Below are 19,773 nucleotides of genomic sequence, written 5' to 3'. Positions count from 1 at the left end.
CAACCTATCACTTTCAGCCCCACCTTCACCTATCTATCACTTTCCCAGCTACCTTCCCCCCAACCCCAATCCCCTCCCATTTATCTCTCAGCTCCCTTGGCCCACAAGCCTCATTCCTGATGAAAGGCTTATGCCCAAAACATCGATTCTCCTGCTCCTTGGATACTGCCTGTCCGGCTATGCTTTTCCAGCACCACACTCTTCAACTCTGATCTCCAGAATCTACAGTTCTTACTTTCTCCGAGAGTCCAGGCATAGTTTTGGTATAAAAGTTTGTACAAAAAAAGCACAAATGGCATGATTTCAAAAATATATTTCACTTCAGACAGCAGTTGTAAAACTATTGAGTCAGCTGTTGTGGCTTCTAATGCTATCTGTGCCTCATGATTAGTGCAGCATTCTGTCATGCACGTGTAATCCATCAGTCTGTATTTATTGTACGGTGGTTTGACTTAGAGTTATACATTTCCACTACAGAAGCAAGGAGACATTGTGGTGAAGTATTACAAATGTTTATTTCCAGAAAGCCCAGTAAACATTGTTTCTCATTGAATAACTCAAGCATTGCACGATTGATGATTCAATAAACGTGGAAATAGTCTGGAAAGGACAGTGAGTGTTAGTATTACTTAGGTGTGACCTGCAAGTTAAATAATGTGAACAAAGAAGACAAAAATATACAAAAAAGTGGCATATGTCAAGATAAAGTATATCCACTAAACTTTGAATTGTTTTTCTGTAGCTTCAGCTTCTTATCCATCTCCTTCAGTGCCTTTCAACGATGATGTTGTTTCATGTCAAGTGACTGACACCTTTATTTGAGAAAGGGCAAAATAGAATTAGGCTTCAACAGTGGCAATGTAATACGTTAGGAAAGAAAAAAAAAGACATGCCAGTCGGCTTGACATAGCTAGTCTATCCGATCTGACCTGCAGGTATGAAGATATGATTAAGATTCTTTTCTGCTGCTTTCTCTCAATTCTGCAACAGACTTTACTTCAGATTCAAAGGATTGACCTCTTTCACTTTTTCCCCTGCTTTCTCAGATTGTGTTAAATTACTGTTATTCCCTTGAAGTCTACCTTTTCAAACAGAATTAATACACTACAATGTGACAAAATATTGTCTACTCGGTGGAAGAATGGAGCTACTTCGAATTCAATCAGCAAGTGCAATGTCACAGCACAATACTTGGATGATCATCTTTTATCCAAACTGAATCCTTTTCAAGTCAACTTCCAATAAAGTGGCAAACAAGTTTCGAGCGAGAAACCTGAATGTCAGTGCATGATAGTGAATGAGGCATGCCACTCAAACTAAGCTTCATAAATTTTGATAACTGTGTTGTGAAAATATAGTTATCCCAGCCAGGCTATTGGAAGGTTATATTTTAAGAAAAAGACAATGCAAGCAATTATAGGTTTGCAAATGTAATGTAAAAAATGCATTATTATGAAAGAAATGAAGTTATATCTGTATTGTTGACAGCTACATTATCTTGAATGCTTCATTTTTGAAAATTATTCTGTGTTCTGAGTTTGGGTGCATACATGAGGATCAGTGGTCAGCACAACATCGTGGGCTGAAGGGCCTGTTCTGTGCTGTACTGTTCTATGTTCTATCCGTGTTAAAACAGTTTAATCCCATTATTCCAGATTTAGGACTTTCCCACTTTTATTGATGAAGTTTGGGCATTTAAACAATGCCATGTGAACTGACTATATCCAGTGAAGGTTTAGCTTGGTTCAACAGAGTAAGTTTTCAGTTATTTGATAATGTTAACAATTATTGATCTAGTTATTACCACATATTTCCAATGTGGTGTGACAGATGTTCGTTTTGTATGTTATTTTAAATTTGAAAGGGTGTTTTGAGTTATGTCAGAATTGCAGCTGACAGATATTTAACATAGGTATGTCAGAGAGAATAATTTAAATTATTGTGATGATTTGTTGAGAGTCAACCCATACCTGGGCTGTTTGCAGAAGAGCTCCAGGCCTGACTGAGCTGACAGTACATAATGCAAACTTCATATAAAACCAATTTAAATAGAACGTTAAACATATAAAACTCTGAATGTATTTTAATTTTAAAATGAAAAAGTACTTGGACAAAGACAAATAGACATTCTATGGATCTTCAGGCTATTTATGGACATTCCTAAAAAAATGTCCATTTTTGTGGGAATCATGGAATAAAGCCAAATTCATCAATTTTTTTTAATTAAAATGATTTGGAGTGTAGAAATTAATTCAATAAGAAACAAACAAATGATTTAAAATAATCAGTTGCTTAAGACCTAATGTCAATGATGAAAGAAATGGACTGTTAAATATACAGTAGCTCTTGTCAAAGCCTCATTTGCTTCAAAATAAAAACAGTATTGTTATCTACATCTGTGATTTTGTATAGATATTGTTAATATGCAATAATTTTGCATTACTGCTGATTTTCAGCCTAATGGATTATTAAGAACTATTAGCATTCATTTTACCACTTTACGCTTTCCTAATTTGAGTGATTTAATGTGTTTTTTTTACTTTGAAATGCAAAAAAAAAACAAATTAACATCAGCTGTATCTTAAGGCATGGAAGAAGTAGTTTGTGTCACAGGCATTAAGATTTCATAGTCTGTTCTTTAAGAGACTAATATGGTGAACAATTACAGTGAACACAAATAAATCCGACATCTGACATAAGGTTTAACTAGTTAATATGGGCTCTTTTCAAAACTAGCAGACAGATGAATATTCTTTTGTAAAGCTGTTATATGATATGATTTAATTTGTTGTTCTGGTTTGTCTATAATATAACTTCAATAACTTAGTTGGCGATGCAGCTTTCTAATTCTTAATTAATATAATAATTTTGTTTGCTAAAAAAAATTAAATGACTGAAAAATTTGAAATGTTGTAGGAGCATTTCTTAAACATCCAAATTCAAAAATTCATGTGACAACTGTATAGCTCAAGCTTTAAGTATTAACCTTTAACCTTTGACCTTACAGATTTTAACCAATGAAATGTCTCTTTAAACTTTAAAGGAAACAATGATAACGAACGCCTGGCGATTGCTAGACAGCGAATCCCATATCGACTTGGTCGAGTAGTTGATGATTGGCTACTCGACAAAGGTAAAAACATTGATTAAAACTTCAAATAAAAAATAATTTGAACATAACCAAGTAGCGTTGGATTGTAACTCTAATAAACTTAAAATATAAATTGCCAGTAAAATTAAATAAAACAAAATGTTTTAAACAGTAGTTAGAAATATTTACATTGCGTGTTGAATAATTCTTTTCCCATTATGAAATATCAACAGTTTAATAAGCATACCCCATTAACTTAAGGTTAAAGGGACTGTTAAATATAGACATCTAATTGTGGTCAATGTACAACATTAATCCTAGACATTTAACAAACAGTGATAAATCCTGTACAGAATATATTTATATGTCTAAATTTAGTCATTAAAGGATGGACAATTAGCTGTGATCCATGATTTTTCATTTCTGCAACAAAGTCCTTTTAAACTGTAGATAACTTTAAATAGTGTTTCATATGAAATTGGAAATAAGATCTGAAGTCCCTTTAACGTTTACTTCAAACATTTGAAGAAATTGTAGTTTGAAAAGAAGTTAACAATAAAAATGACATTTGCTGCATGTTTTTTGCTGTGCAAAAACTGAACCCTTTAAAAGTATTATAAATGATTTTTGTCAAAAAATCAAGAAGTGGTACTATTGCAAAAGGTTTGTTCTGTTGGAGTGAAATGTTCTACATAATTTTCTCATTTTATGTGTCACTTGTTAGTTCACATTTGCATTGACAGTTTGTTTTTCATTTTAAACCAGAAGGCAATCTTGCTGGAAGGCAATCAAATCATCATGTGATCTCACAATACGTTCTGTATTTTTGTGAAGCAACATTTTGTGCTATTGTTAATGCTTGTATCCTAAATTCAGTAAAAATTGCTTTTGAAAGAATGTTCTACAAAGAAAAAGAGGAGCACACACATCTGATTGCTCTTTAAGCAACAAAAAAGTGAGATTTATCGAAGAAAATACACATCGCTCACATATTCCATTGAAGAGCAATAAATTACTATTCACAATATTTTTCAGTAATTTATTGCAATCATTAACCACCTCATAAATTACTTGTTTCTTCACATAACTGTAAAATAAAGTTCTTACTTAAATTAAGTCCACATTCAACATTTTCCCTATATATGTAACGATGTTTTCACAGGACGGCAACTTACAATCTTCAATAGCCAAGCAACTATAAAAATTGGTGGCAAGGACAAAGATCGTCCATTCCAGGGACAGCTAACTGGCCTATACTACAATGGCTTGAAAGTACTTAATATGGCAGCTGAAAGTGACCCAAACATCAAAATAGAAGGAAGTGTGAGATTAGTAGGGGAAGCATCTTCAATGACGACAGAAACAACAACTACATCAAAGCCAGCAGAAATATCAACCACCATAATGGAAACTACAACCACCATGGCTACTACTACCACCAGAAAAGGGCGGTCTACAACCACAAGAGATGTCATGACTCAGGTAAGTAACCCCAGGTTTTTGATTTCTTCTCATTGTCTTTTTGGAATTTGTGAAATGTTAAGTTGATCTCTTTGTCATTAAGTTTCATTTTCTATAAAACACTAGAATGAAGAATTTTATTTTTGTGTAGTATTTTCTGTGACTCTTTTGATTGCCCCTCCAAAAATGTGAACTACTCAGTCAGGTGACTAAATGAAGTGAATGGTTCAGCCATGCCAGCAATGTCAATCAAGTTCTAAGTTTCATTACAATAAACCTTAAGAGTCATCCCCTGTTGAGAAATATGTGATATAATTATTGAAATCAACTACTATCAGTCATTTGGAAGATATTGGTGATTAAGAATCAGGTTGGTTACCCAGTGAACATTCTAAAGTATAAAAAAGGTGATTTTCTTGATCAAAGAAACAACATATTCAGCAAACAAAATAAATTGCATAAAAACACTCTTATGCCAAAGTAAATGATGCAGAAGTTACTGGAATAGTGCAAATCTATGAATTGGCTTTTTGACCTCCTCTTCAGATCATACAGGTACCACAAATTGCTGAAAATTGCATGACACAAGGTTTTGAGATCGTCTGGTATGTCATGCTTATCAGATCCACTGCTCTATTTCCTTAACCAATAAACACTAAAAATAGAGAATGAATCAGCAAATAACATCAAGAGAAATAGAGTGGAAAATTAAATGCAGAAACAGATGTACAGAGGAAGATTTTCACTGACCTGATGCTCACTGCTTGGTTACCTGTCTGACAGCTTGATTGACAGCAGAGGCACTAGTTGCTGGGGAATATATAAATCTGCCTGTAGGGCAGGAGGTTGACTGAAGGTTAGAGGGTCTGGGGTTGACGGATACTGTTTGGGTGTGTGAAATCAACTGGAGTGAGTATTGGGGTGGTGGGTAGGGGTCAATTGGGAATTGATTTGATAAAAGTGAAGACAGAGCAATGGAAGAAGAAGCTGGTCAGTATTGGGGATGGCACTGTGTGAGAGGTCCGAGGGATCAGAGACAAGACAGTTATTCCAGGAATTTCTGATCACAATGGCCTCTCAGGTTAGCACCTGGATTCAGGAGGTGGATTTGGATCACTTCATTCCTGAATCAACCAAGTTTTCACTTCAGAAAGCTGCGTTGCCAAGAATAGATAAATTTGAATGATGTTTAAATAAAGGCCCACAGCATCATTATCAAAACTGTAAGACGTTTCTGAATTGGGACTGGCCACCTGTCTGTCTGTTGGATTCAGTTCTAATGAAAATGGATGCGTTGAAGGGAGGTTTGTATCGAAGTCAAATGGTTTGTTTTCCTCCCAGTTAGAATTCAACTGAAAGAAGGTGAACAAAAAGGGAGAGGCAAAATTGGAATCTTCTTTGTTTGGTGTAAAAGCTGAGGGAATAAAAAAGACATGCTCACTCTTTTTCAGCTCAGCAGATGCTTAAGAGGACACCAGCTTCTTTCCTCTCAACTGCAGACCCCAGTTTATGACCTCTCATCCTCTGGACCTGCGAACTTGGCAGCTCCACAAAGGAGGGACATGGTCATTGCTGGTACAGCATGCCCCAGGATCCTAAGTTGGAGGGTGACACATGGATAAAGGAGGGAGTTGTTAGAGAGATGGGTGTCTTGCTAGGGGGGACTGGAGATCATGGGAGTTGGAATCAAGGGCAGGGAGTGACTGTCAGTAGTAGGTTAGAGTTTGGGATAGAGGGAGAAATGTATGGTCCAAGTCTGAAAGAGAGCCAAGATTTTCATCTGGTACATTTCACTAGTGTGAGGAAGAAAATTTAGGTAATTCTCTTGCCAATTCAATGCATGACATGTGCAGCAACATTTTCATTTCACAAGCATTTCATTTGAAGTAGCTAAACTTGAATAAAATTTAATTGGAGTTTTGTTTACATGTATTATTAATTATTCATAAGTGTAATTTAGCTGAATGAAATCTATTGCCCTATACATCGCATCTCCAGGAAGTGATAAAAGAACATTTTAACGCTTCAATTTACCAAGTATCTCAGTTCAAGTGATACAAACTGTGCCAAATTTCTATTTTTTTAAGTAAGTGCAATTTAGATTGATGACATTTTCAGCTTTATGTAAGTCAATCACATATCATTCCATCCAAGATGTTGATTATTGTCAGTATTGTTGTTACAGCTTTAGTTAGTTTAATATTTGCAGTAACTCAATAAAAAATGAAAAAAGGTGCGAATGAATTGAATGTTGCCATAATTGAAAAATTAAAATCTGAGAAAAGTCCAAGCCAGTGAAAACTTAGCTCAGGGTTTTTTTTGTGCTGTACCAAAGTCAGAGTGAAAGTGATAAAAACAAGATAACTACCAATCAGATCGGTCAGCAGCTGTCTGAGCCAGTGAGGGACCAAAGTTCCTTCTTCAACCAATTAATGTTTGAATATCAAGTCGCTGCAGGGCTAATGTGACTAGCATGTTGTGCAGTTTTATGTTGTTGGTGTGTCGTGAGAATTCAAAGTAAAACCAGGAAATGAGTGAGATTTGAAGACAAGAATGTTTGAGTTGCTTTCTTTGGGGAATAATGTTGAGGACTCAGGCAAAGGACAGTTCAATTGGCATGTACCAGAGATTGATGGTGAGATCCCTACTGTTTTTAATTTACATTAATGATGGATTCAGGGACTGTAGACAAATAAATTTATAGATAAGGCCAGTGAATAGTGAGGGGAGAGTTGGGGGTGCATTCAACTGTAATGCGGAACTAGATAAGATGCTTAAATGATGGAACTGTGAAAATTAACACAGATAATGGTGAGGAGTTGTGCATTTGAATAGAAAATGAATGACATAAGTATGATTGCTATGAAATAGTTTCACATTACTGTTGGAAATTGTGATAGCAGTTATTATAAAGCAACATTCAGCAAAACAAATGCTGAACTGTATTAAAAAATTGACGAGTGTAAATTACATTAACCAATACAGCGAACAGACCCTCTTGTAAATCTCGAATGACCTATCAGCTCTCACTGACAGAAACTCAACAGTTGCCTCCTTAATGAATGTACCTATGTTGATCAAAGTTGCATTTTGAAACAGCTCAAAGCTCTGGTTAGATCTGAATAAAAGAACTGTGTCAGATTGTGGCATATAAGATACAAGGGGCTTGATTTTCAACTTTGCACCTTGAATTGGGAGGTTTTCACCTCAAACTAGCAACTCTTGTCAAGTTATTTTCATCCATCAGAGTGAGAGACAGTTGGCCAATGCTGAAACGGCCAGGTTAAAAAGCTCACTTTCATTCACAGACAGTGGCCTATGTTTGGAGAACATGAGAATATCTCACCTTCATCCCAAACCCTCCCTCCCATATTCCAATTAATATCTCGTCCCCTCACAGTTCTCACAGCTCACTGTAGCCTACAAAACTCACCTTGTTAACTATCTACCCTGCCCCATAATGTTTCTCACATCTGATTCTAGTCCCATCTTACTTTGTATTGTTCTCAGAACTACTCACCAATCGGCGAATACGCTGGTGCCCATGCCATCTTTAAAAGTCCTGTGTGGCTCCTGACATTTGCCTTGAACCTGAGAGTTGTGGGGAAATTGATGCCCCACTTTAAGGGCAGGGAGCTGGAGATTCTGCTGGATGGGGTGATGCAGGCTCAGATGTCCTCTTCTCCAGGATGAAGTGTGAAGCTGGGACAGCAGATCAAGCCAGCCTGATCCACGGTGGTTACCCTTTTAGAATAGTCTCAGGCTTCTGGAGGAATGCCCAGCACAGTAGGAAGTCAGTCAATGCCTTTCTGCCCTCTGCCAGTGTAAATGCCACCATCTTCTCTCCAGTATCTATTACTCTATCTCTGCTACTGTACCTACCTCCCACCAAGGCTCATGCTTTAACGTTCATTCCATTGACTACAGCATCTTTCCTCATTGACTCTCACCCAACTCACCCCTAATATCACGAATTCTGCATACCCTCTGCGTTGCCTACTCACTCACGGGACATCTCCCACCTGGACTAAAAGTAACAGCGGTGCCACCATTTTCATCTTCTGTAATATCTGCCTTTCTCATAACAGGAGGAAAGCAGTCAAAGCTCACAGAAATGTTATGTTACAGAAGGAGGCCATTCAGTCTATTGTGCCTGCAACAGCTCGTAAATGAGTGTCGTTATCTCGAGTCAATCTCTTGCTGTATCCCTATACGTGCGCATTATTTTTATACAAATAATCATCCAATGCCCTTTTGAATGCTTCAACTGAACTTTGCTTCACCGTGCTTCCAGGTAGCTCATTCCATCCCCTAATGACCCCCGAGGTGGTTTTGCCTCACATTACCTTTGTTTCTTTTTTTAAAATCTATGCCTCTTGTTCTTATTCCTTTAAGAAGGAAAAGTTTCTCCTGATCACCTCTATCCAGCAGCTCATGATTTTGAAACCATCTGTCATGTTTCCTATAAACCATTTCTCTCCAAGGAGAACAGTCCCAACTTCTTCTTAATTGAAGCTCTTCATCCTTGGAAATATTCCTATAAACCACTTCTGCATTCTCTCCAATGCATTCACATCCTTCATGTGATGTAGCACTCCAGCTGAGGTCGAACAAGTGTCGTCTACAGACCTGTAACATCCTTAGGAGGCCCAGTTTAACATCTCATCCAAAAGATAGCACCTCCAACTGTGCAATATTTCACACAGTGCTGCATTTATGTCAGTCTAGATTTTGAGTTCATGCCCTCATGTGGGCTTTGAAGCTCGAACTTTCTGATTCAGAGGCGAGAGTGCTATCACTGAGCCCCAGCTGACACACAGTGTAATACAAAGGGGCAGAAAGAGGCAAGATGGAGGCTGTGGGCTGCAAGATATTTGGCTCCTCACACAAGGATTCTGACTTTAACTGTCCCAAGTGACTAACTGACCATGTCCTGGACTGGTATCAGAGACTCCCCTGTCTACTATGCCAGGATTCCCTGATATGAATGCTACCCCCTTGACTTGACTGACACCTACTGACAAGCTTCCTCCTTTAGTGTCTGCACTAACTGACAAGGCAAAACAGAAATAATGTGAATCTGGTAGCTGTAGCTGAGGGGGCAATGTGATGGCAAGGCAAGGGTGTGTGTGCGTATCTAAGTATGTCAGAGTGTGTGCTATGAAAGTGAGCAAAGAGCCCAGAGGTACAGTCTGGTCCAGTCCGTGAGCGGAGTGTGTGTCCCTGAGTGTGCAGAGGCCTTCCTGCAGCAATACAATGATAGTTACTGATGCAGCTCGAGATGCAGTATTGAAGTGCACAAATCCTTTAAGCGGTCAGAGAGTTACTAAGAGGATTCTTTGTGGCTGGGCACATGTCAGATGCTAATGTCTCTGGATGTAGGGTGCAAATGGCCTCCACCCATTGACCATGTCTTAGATGTTGGTCCTCAGTGTCCAACATGGAGACTCTTTAGACCAGCAGGAATGTGATGTCAGCAGGTTCACTGAGATTTCTCACCGTCTGACTCATTTGAGAACAAAAAGTGCTAGAAACCACAGTGGGTTACGCCGCATCTGTGGAGGGAAAGCAAGCTAACATTCCGAGTCGAGGTGTCTCTTCATCAGAGCTGAAGTGAAGTGGCCCATTTGGTAAGATAGGAAGTTAAATATTAGAGAGACACGTTATAGCATTAATAAAGTAGTTAACAAGCAATAATCCTACTTAATCGACAACTCACTGCTACCCAGTGCAAAAATGCTATGTCACTCTGTAAAAGCAGAAAAGATACAGCACAATGCTTCCATCATTAAAATAGGCTCTGCTGGACAACTTGTCTAATTCTGCCATCAATTCTGCCTGTCACGCAGACCCCAAATAAGATCACGCCCTATATAGTTGTTTAAAAAGGAACAAAGAATGGACAGACTAATACCAAGGCTGGTATTAGTCTGTCTTGTCATTTAGCGCAGAGACTAATACCAAACTTCGAGCAAATAATTGGAGAAGATTCTGTGGAGCAGCTATAATCATTCTTTTAAAAGGAACAGATTAATCAAAGAGAGGAAATATATTCGAAAAGATTTCAATGAACACTTGAAGTGCCTTAAATTGGGAGGCTACTGGCTAAAAGCTGAAGTGTGGGGTAAGGGAGCATAACTTAATTTCAGGCACAGTCATAATGAGCCATATAACTATTTGCCACACCATAGTTTATCTATTTTGTAATTTATTGCTTCTCCAGGATTGGTCTTAGAGGTGGGGAGAGGTGAGCCATGTATTAGAGGGGAAGGGTACACAATAGTAAGCTTTTCAGTTTTCTGACTCCCCTTAATACATCTGGATGGAAAGAGTTTAGAATAGCTCTATAAATTCTATGAAAGTGATTAGTATTCAAAAGGATTTTCTGTGATTCACAAACTTTTCTAGTTAAAGTCTCACATGCCTAGGAGAGGTATATTTTGCTTGTCTGATTGAGGAAAATTGATCAGATTGCTGGAAAATAATTTGCTGTAATTTTATCACAGTGGTGATGCGTCTGTACCAACATATTGAGAATAATATTGTTCATAACAATATTATAGGTATATATTATAGGTATATTATAAGTCTAGTTATAATGCCCAAGTTTTTTTGACAGGCTGAAAAACGTCTTACATTAGATTATATAATCTTTACTCAAGAGTGGTTTTTGAAGTAACACAAGTGAAATACCTTAAAATGGTGTCAAGGTTTTTTTTTGTCTGCAGTGTTCTCTATTCCTCTGCCATAAGTACCATCAGGAATGGCAGAAATTCCATACATGAAATGTAAATGACCATTTCTCTAATATTTTCATGGAAGTTTCCATGGGATATCAATGGGAATTCTTGGTGCTTGATTTTTGTAATAAAAATCTTAGTCATCAAAGTATCTTTACCTTCATTTAATTGAACAATTGGGAGTAGTATCTGTAGATAGAACCTTTGCCCACTCATAAATAATAGAAAGTGTAGTTAATTTAGATCGATAATATGGAGGTTGTTCATTGAATTTTTTTCATTGTCCAGTTAAATTGTAGTAAATACTAGCCTACAAATTATCACTTTTATAACCTCCTAAAACTGCCTTTGAGTTAGATTAAGTTACCTGTTTTCTTCACATTTTTATTAGCTGTACATTACTGATGGCACTTTTACTTAAGTGGGATGCTACTGTAGGCAACCATAACATTTTATTGGATTTTGAACTTTAAAGCAGAAATGCCATAGCTGCAGATTTTGCTTTCACTAAAGAGAGAGAGTGTGTATGAAAATATGTAACAAGAAAAGCATATGTTCCGTTGGGTATTAATTAGAGCATAGATTTGAAACATGTCTCTTCTAATCAAAAATCTTTACGGATTGATGGCATCAGATACCTTTCTTTAATCCACAAATGGCACTGTAATTGAATGCAAAGCATGTGTCCCTTGCCAATATTTTCTGTAATATAATTTCACACAAAAATCATCTATTTGACCATAAATTTGGTGGTTTTGTTATCTGACCAATGCATTTGGGGGGAGGATGGTGTTAGCAATAAACAGGAGTGAAGATTACGCATCTCTTTCAATCAATTGAAGTATTTACTTTTTGATAGGAGGCTATACAAATGGGAAAGTATCTGAAATTGAGTAAGACATGAATTATCCTGTTAAAAAGCACACAACACCAGGCTATAGTCTCACAGTACCAGGGTCCCAGGTTTGATTCCAGCTTCGGGCAGACTGTCTGTGTGGAGTTTGCACATTCTCCCCATGTCTGCGTGGGTTTCCTCCGGGTGCTCCGGTTTCCTCCCACAGTCCAATAATGTGCAGGTCAGGTAAATTGCCCATAGTGTTAGGTGCATTAGTCAGAGGGAAATAGGGCTGGGTGCGTTACTCTTCGGAGGGTTGGTGTGGACTTGTTGGGCCGAAGAGCCTGTTTCTACACTGTAGGGAATCTAATCTAAGAAATCTAAAAATGCTGTCATTTTTGAAATCTTTTGAGTGGTCAAATCTGATCTAACTCATCTTTCTGGCATTCAAAATATCTGTGTTCTTCTCCCTATTGCCTCTTCAACATCCTTCATTTTCCTTTGTTCCTCCTTACCTTTCTGTTTCCTCCTTGGGAGCCTTCTCTTTGACGAAGCTTTTGTTCAACACTCCTAATATTTCTTCTGCCTTATGTAAGTTTTTGTCTGATTGTGGTTCTGTGAAGTATCTTTAGACATTTTGTTCTGTTTAAGGAGATAAATAAATGCAAATTGTTGTGGTTTCTTGAACTGTAATTTTGTTTAGAAGATTGTAGATCACAAATAATCAACATAGAACATTTACAATTAGAACAGAATTATTTTCAAGAAACCTTTTCCAGACTAAATTGTCATATAGAATTTCTTTATTTACAACAACATAATATGTTATTCAGTGCTAATTAGCTTAGGTTTGCAATATCCTCCTAAATTAATGTGACTGTCCTTTGATTAATTATGTCTTATTTCATCCAGACGTACATTGAATTTATTTGCATGTAATCTGTTGTGTGAAAACACTAAAATATTAGCATCTAAAACACAGCATGTATTAGAAAATATGCCTAATGAAAATCTGGATTATAGCTTTTGATTGCTCTTCTAAAAGGAAAAAAAAATGAATGTTCGAAAAATGTAGTTTTAACTTGCTGATAACTAAATAAATACATGTAGAATTAGACACAGTTTAAAGAAATATTAGTTTGCCTAAGTGCAAAATTGATTATAGTAAATTCTAAGGAAGATATTGTATTTTAGGGTTGTGCAGTTACTTGAAAATTATTTAGGTCAAAATACAGGACAGACTTTACAGATGAAAACTGGTGATTTACAAAAAATGAAATGTGCAGAATCAGTCAGGAAGAAAAGTTACATTTGAGACAAAGATATATTTCAAAAATCTTGCGCAAACTAGCATGGAAACTCCATTTTGCTGAGTGTTTCCATTAGTACCAACACAGTTATCATTCAGCATATTACAAACATACCCAAAGTTAGGAAGGGAGACTTTTACTTTATTATTAAATTGGTGTTAGGTTTTGACACAATCACACTGATTTCCGGTTGCCCATAACTTCTGCCTTCAACATCCTTCATTTTTCTTTGTTCCTCCTTACCTTTCTGCTTCCTCCTTTGGAGCCTTCTCTTTGACGAAGCTTTTGTTCAACACTCCTAATATTTCTTCTGCCTTATGTAAGTTTTTGTCTGATTGTGGTTCTGTGAAGTATCTTTAGACATTTTGTTCTGTTTAAGGAGATAAATAAATGCAAATTGTTGTGGTTTCTTGAACTGTAATTTTGTTTAGAAGATTGTAGATCACAAATAATCAACATAGAACATTTACAATTAGAACAGAATTATTTTCAAGAAACCTTGACTAAATTGTCATATAGAATTTCTATATCAGTGAGAGTAGAAGTAACAAGTTAGGCAGGGTCATGGTGTGGGAGGAAGGACAACAAACACAGAGAATGAAAGAAATTCCAGAGGGCCTGGCAGCATTTGTGGAGGGCGAAACATAATTAATGTTTCAAATCCAATATAATTTTTATGGCTTTGATTCAGATATTAGAGCATTGAGCTAGTTTTAGACCAGGAGACACCTTTGCAAAAGTGATGAGTTGCAATTACACAGACCTGAGACAATTGTCATCTGGGGTTGCCAGTGGGATGATGTTGCTGAGGATGTAAACTAAATTGCCAGAGGGTTGGGCACCAACATGAAGTGAAAGTAGAACAAGGTCTGTAAACAGTGAAAGTAAGAGTTGTTACTCGAGAAGATAATACCTTGTTAGATGTGAGCAGACAAAAAAGGCACATTTAAAATATATATATGTAAATGCACAAAGTATGATGACAAACAGTGCAAATTACTATCTGGAAATATGATATGGCAATAGGAATAGGTGTTTAACATGAATGGATAGAAAGTGTGCTAAAAACAATAGGAAAAGGAATAAGATGTTTGGTTGGGAGAGAAAATGATGAAGGAAAACATTTCAGTGTTGGAAAGAGATATCCTCTTTCAGGAGATGATGATAGTATCCATTTGGATTGAGTTAAGAAGCAAAAAGGGTGCGATCATGGTATTGTGGGTAGCTTATATACCACTAACTAGTGACAAATAGATGTTGAGGAGAATATCTACAAAAAAAATGTTTTGGGAGTACTTAGGAAGGCAAATGCAATGATGGCAATTTTGCAAGGACTCAAATATAAAAGCAGGGATGTACCTCTGAGGCTCTATAAGGCCCTGATCAGACCACATTTCGCATATTGTGTGCAGTTTTGGGGCCCACATGCTCTGATGAAATTCTAGCCAATCTCTTTGAATCAATTCTCAATGACATCGGGGTCTCAATGGCATGTGTTTAGTAGTTTGGCACAAATTGTAACCCTTATACTGTGAAGGAAATGAGCAGATTCGAAGCTCAAGAAACTCAACTGCTGGAATTGTGTTGTTGGTGCGGGCAAGAACTGCTTTGTTCAAAGCTAGTTTCCTCATTTTATGGTTTGAGTTCTCACGAGATGACTTGTTCTCCCCTTTGATCTTTTGAGACCTGGAATGAAACTTTAGTGTTTTAGCTCCAGAGAGACAGGCCATTCACAGGTAAGGGGACGGTTGTGAAGTGGGAAGCCTTTAAAATTGAGATAATGAGAATTCAGAGTATGTTCCTGTTCATGTGAAGGGCAAGGATGTTAGGTGTAGGGAATGCTGGGTGACTAAAGAAATTGAGGCCTGTGTCAGGTATACACAGCTGGGATTGAGTGAATACTTAGAGGAGTATACTGAAGAGGGAAGTCAGGAGGGCAAACGGGATAGCTTTGGCAAATAGAATGAAGGAGAATTCAAAAAATACATTAAGGGCAAAAGAGTAATTAGGGAGAGAATAAGGCCCCTTAAAGATCAATGTGACCATTACAGTGATGGTGAGGTATTAAATGGATATTTTGCCTCAATATTTACTGTGGAGAAGGATACAGAAGCTAAGGAAATTGGTGAGTTAAATAGTGATGTCATGAAAAGAATTCACATTGCAGATGTTAGAGTCTTAAAATGCATTAAAGTGGATAAATCCCTGGACTCTATGCCAGAAGATTGGAGGGTGGCCGATTTGCCATTAATTAAGAAAGGTTGTAAGGAAAAGTCAGGGAACTATAGACTGGTGAGCCTTACAACAGTGGTCTATAAGTTGTTGGAGAGATTCTGAGGAACAGGATTTACATGCATTTGGAAAGGCAAGGACTGATTAGGATAGTCAACATAGCTTTGTGCATGGGATATCATGTATCAATAAGTTGACTGAGTATTTGGAAGAGGGGACAAAGAAGATTGATGAAGACAGAGAAATGGACATTGTGTATTAGGACAAGGTTCTGCATGGTAAAGTTAGATCACATGATATCCGGGGGTGTTAACCAATTTTATACAAAATTGGCTTGAAGGTAGGAGATAGAGGGTGGTAGTAGAGGATTACTTTTCAGACTGGAGGCCTTTGACTAGCAGCCACATGGATCAGTGCTGGGTCCACTGCTTTTCATCATTTATATAAATGTTCTGGATTTGAACATAGGAGGTATGGTTAGTAATTTTGCAGATTACACCAAAATAGGTGGTGTAGTAGACAGTGAAGGAGATGATCTCAGAGTGCAACTGGATCTTGATCAAATGAGCCACTAGCTGAGTAGCAGTTGCAAGTTACTTTAGATAAATGCGAGATGTTGCATTTTCGTAAGGCAAACCAAGACAGAATGTACAGTACAACCTCGATTATCTTAACATCAATTATCCAAATTTTGAATTATCTGAACAATATCTCTAAGTTCTGTGAAAACGGCATTAGGCAACTGAGCATTCAGTCATCAGTTAAACAACATTATGGCATGCATAGCTAGGTAACCGAGAAATGTTTGGATAACCTTCATTTATAAATTACCACTTGTTTAGAATCAGATCGATTATCCGAATGATCATTTATCCAAACAAATACTCCCTGCACGTTTCTTTCAGATAATTGAATTTCTACTGTATACAGTTAATGGTAGGGTCTTTAGGGTTGTGGCCATGGATAGAGACCTAGGAGTGCAGGTGCATAGATCCTCAAAAGTGGTTGTAGGTAGACAGAGTGGTGAAGAAGGTGTTTGGTGCACTTGCCTTCATTGATCACAACAGTAAGTTAGGACATGTTGCGGCTGAAGAGGATGTTGGTGAGGCCCTTTTTAGAATACTGCATATCATTCTGGTTGCCCTTGTATGGGAAGGATGTCGTTAAACTTGAGACGATGATAAGGATGTTGCTGGGACCGGAGGGTTTGAGTTACAGGGAGAGGCTGAATAGGCTAGTGCTATTTTCCCTGGAGCTTTGAAGGTTGAGGGGTGACCTTATTAAGGTTTAAAAAATCATGAGGGGCATGGAGAGGGTGAAGAGCCAAGGTTCTTTTCCTGGGGTGGGGGAGTCCAAAACTAGAGAATGTAGGTTTAAGGTGAGAGTGGAAAGATTTTAAAATGACCTGAGAGGTAACTTTCTTATGCAGAAGGTTGTGCGAGTATAGAACAAGCTGCAGAGGGAATGATGGAGGTGAGTGCAATTGCAACATTTAAAAGGCATCTGGATAGGTATATGAGTAGAGGGGTTTAGAGGGATATGGACCAAATGCTGGCAAATGGGACTAGGTCAGATTGGGATGTCTGGCCGATGTAGACGAGTTGGACCAAATGATCTGTTTCCATGCTCTATGACTCCATAACTCTATAAACAAATGTTAACTTTCTTTTATTAGCTCATTAAAGATACCTTTATGCATTTAAAAGAATTCTCACTCTGCAATTCAATATTTTGCATTTCAATTTTGTATTAAAAGTAAACTGTATCAGCCTTTGTTCCAAATAAAATCCTTTCCAGCACACAAGAGTTGTTACAACTCCAAAAAGATACTCAGAGGTAAAATGTTACATATGTGATCTATGCACAATGCTGAACATTTCATATGCCACAAAAGTAAATTTATGGTAGAAAACAAAATGCCATTTTTGGTTATTTACAAATATGCAGATAAGATGGATCATAATCTTAGCCACAACAACATCAGACCATCCCAACCCAGATCAGTTTGTGTATACAAGAATGCCTCGCAATGTAAGAAGAAGGGTCTGCCAGGGGCACTGACACCATCCTCTCTCTGATATGTCACATTCACTATCTCTGTTACTGCACTCACCTCCTATCAAGGTGCATTCTCACTGTTGAAGGCAACTTTATCCCCCCCACACCCTCTCACCTACTCCAATTCCCCTAATAGCCCGCTACGTTGCTTTCTCACTCACTTGGAACATCTCCCCATCTTTACCCCACCTGTACTGGTCACAATAGTATCACCAAAATTCAACTCCCTTAATACCTGCCTGTGTCTCATTGCAGGAGGAAAACAGGCCAGAAAGAGACAGAAACAGACAAGATATGTGAAGGACTAGTTTCCTTTCACTCGTTACCCCTTTGATAGAAAAGATTGTGAGCCTGACATCCTGAGTGATTGGCTGACCAAGGTGTCTACGCACCTGGACTGTATTGGTGGCTGCTCTTGAGTCACTGTGCCAGGACCTCCTGACAGAAGGTTGTCTCCCTTAACTGAGGACAGCTGACAACCATGACTCCTGACTTTGTGTTTCACTACATGACAGGGCAATACAGCAGATCTTTCAGCCTGTTATCTTTGTGTGAACATAAAGTGTCCTTGCTGTGGTGATGATTACCATTGCACTCTATGGTGCAGCCTTGAAGAAGAGATTGGAATGTACTTTATGCCAGATGCTGGCAGTTGTCAGTTATCAGTGCCCATGGAGGTTAGGTTCATGTGATAGGTGCCTATACAGCATGCCCTGAAATGCCAGTGCCTGGTATCCAACATGGAATTCCTTGCCTTGATGCCTGGAATTTAGTTAACATCACAAAACACCTTGCTGATTTTCTCATGTAATTCTATCAGATTTCTAATCATAGCCCAATTATTCAGGCCTCTCAAAGATTCCATCTTTTGTTTCTGACTTCATATGAATGATTTGGGAATACTTTAAAATGTAATTAAAAGTGTTTTATTTAATGAATACACAGAACTATTCTGTAGTTAGATTAAGGTAAAGTATTCATTTTGTCAGTAATTTAAAAAAAAATCATTCAAGACCTATCAAAAAGCAACTTTTTGTTACCTTTACATGTAATGATTCTTGATGAGGCCATCAAAATTATGTTACAATCTGACTAGAAACTTATTTTATTTTAAAGTAGCCAAAGTTTGAGATCCTGGACACAGAATAGACTATACAAAGTTAGAATATCAAAGCAAACTGGACTGTTATATTTTAACATACCAAATTAACATGAGGTAAAATGAGTAACAGACTGTGGTTGAACACCTCACAGTGCATACCAAATAGCAAATGCTATTGAACTATTAACTAGATATTCACAGCAACTCAATTTACTTTGAGCCCTTCAATAGATTAAAAGAATTGAAATTGATATTTTTGCAATTAGTTCAAAATGAAAAAGAAAAGAGAGAGAAAGACAGCAGATAGGAAATAGGATAAAAAGGAGAGAAAAATATATTTATATTTTGTCTCTCTGAAAATGCCATTTAAGCGTATACCATGTTTACTACAGTACAAGTTTCCCTCTGTGGAGGTTACAAGAAGGTGAAATACTGCATCTGTCATGAAAGAAACTTACCACTTCTTTCCACCTTACTAACAAGTTCTGGGTGAGAAAGTACATGAGAGAGCTCAATGATTTTGTACCAACTGAGTATCTTCAGTGATCAATTAATGGCTACTTAAGGGCCTGAATCCAGCACCTCACTGATCACCTGTCTCCTTGATGGGTGAGAAAGGTAACTAACTTCTTACCTGGGATTCCATATTGCTCCAGTATGGGGGCAGTTGGAAACATGAATGTAGAGGCAAGGAGCTGTTTTGTAAAAGTTGTTGACCTATTCTTATCTTTAACCTTTGAGATGCCACTTTACCTGCACCACATTTCCCGATTCCATGACAAGAAAGTAAAAAAAAAAGACTTACCATCGCGAGTTGAATGCTCCAAAGAAAAGGCCAAGACCAGTGTTCTTTAGGATTCAGAAGCTTCTAGGCAGTGAAAGACTGCCAATCTAATTCACCAATGTCAGTGCCTGTGATTCACTGAGAAACTTAGTGAGCTGAT

The 19,773-nt window shown here is 37.6% G+C and overlaps 1 protein-coding gene across 24 annotated transcripts in view; it reads left to right on the top strand.

The window, feature by feature from the left end:
• The window catches only part of nrxn1a (neurexin 1a), a 1,882,581-nt gene that overhangs the window by 1,747,740 nt on the left and 115,068 nt on the right, over positions 1 to 19,773 (top strand). For 18 of the 24 annotated variants that reach the window (XM_043695933.1, XM_043695910.1, XM_043695909.1 and 15 more), the window contains 2 exons: positions 3,044 to 3,133; positions 4,254 to 4,573. In XM_043695933.1, the coding sequence (XP_043551868.1) occupies positions 3,044 to 3,133; positions 4,254 to 4,573 (410 nt within the window). The remainder of the gene's footprint in view (positions 1 to 3,043; positions 3,134 to 4,253; positions 4,574 to 19,773) is intronic. The other 6 variants (XM_043695934.1, XM_043695927.1, XM_043695926.1 and 3 more) reach the window with 1 other exon arrangement.

Source organism: Chiloscyllium plagiosum, chromosome 9 (genome assembly GCF_004010195.1).
Source record: "Chiloscyllium plagiosum isolate BGI_BamShark_2017 chromosome 9, ASM401019v2, whole genome shotgun sequence".
In the NCBI taxonomy this organism is placed as follows: Eukaryota; Metazoa; Chordata; class Chondrichthyes; order Orectolobiformes; family Hemiscylliidae; genus Chiloscyllium; species Chiloscyllium plagiosum.
The sequence above is the reverse complement of the archived record's forward strand: the minus strand, read 5'-3'. Positions and strand labels throughout refer to the sequence as shown.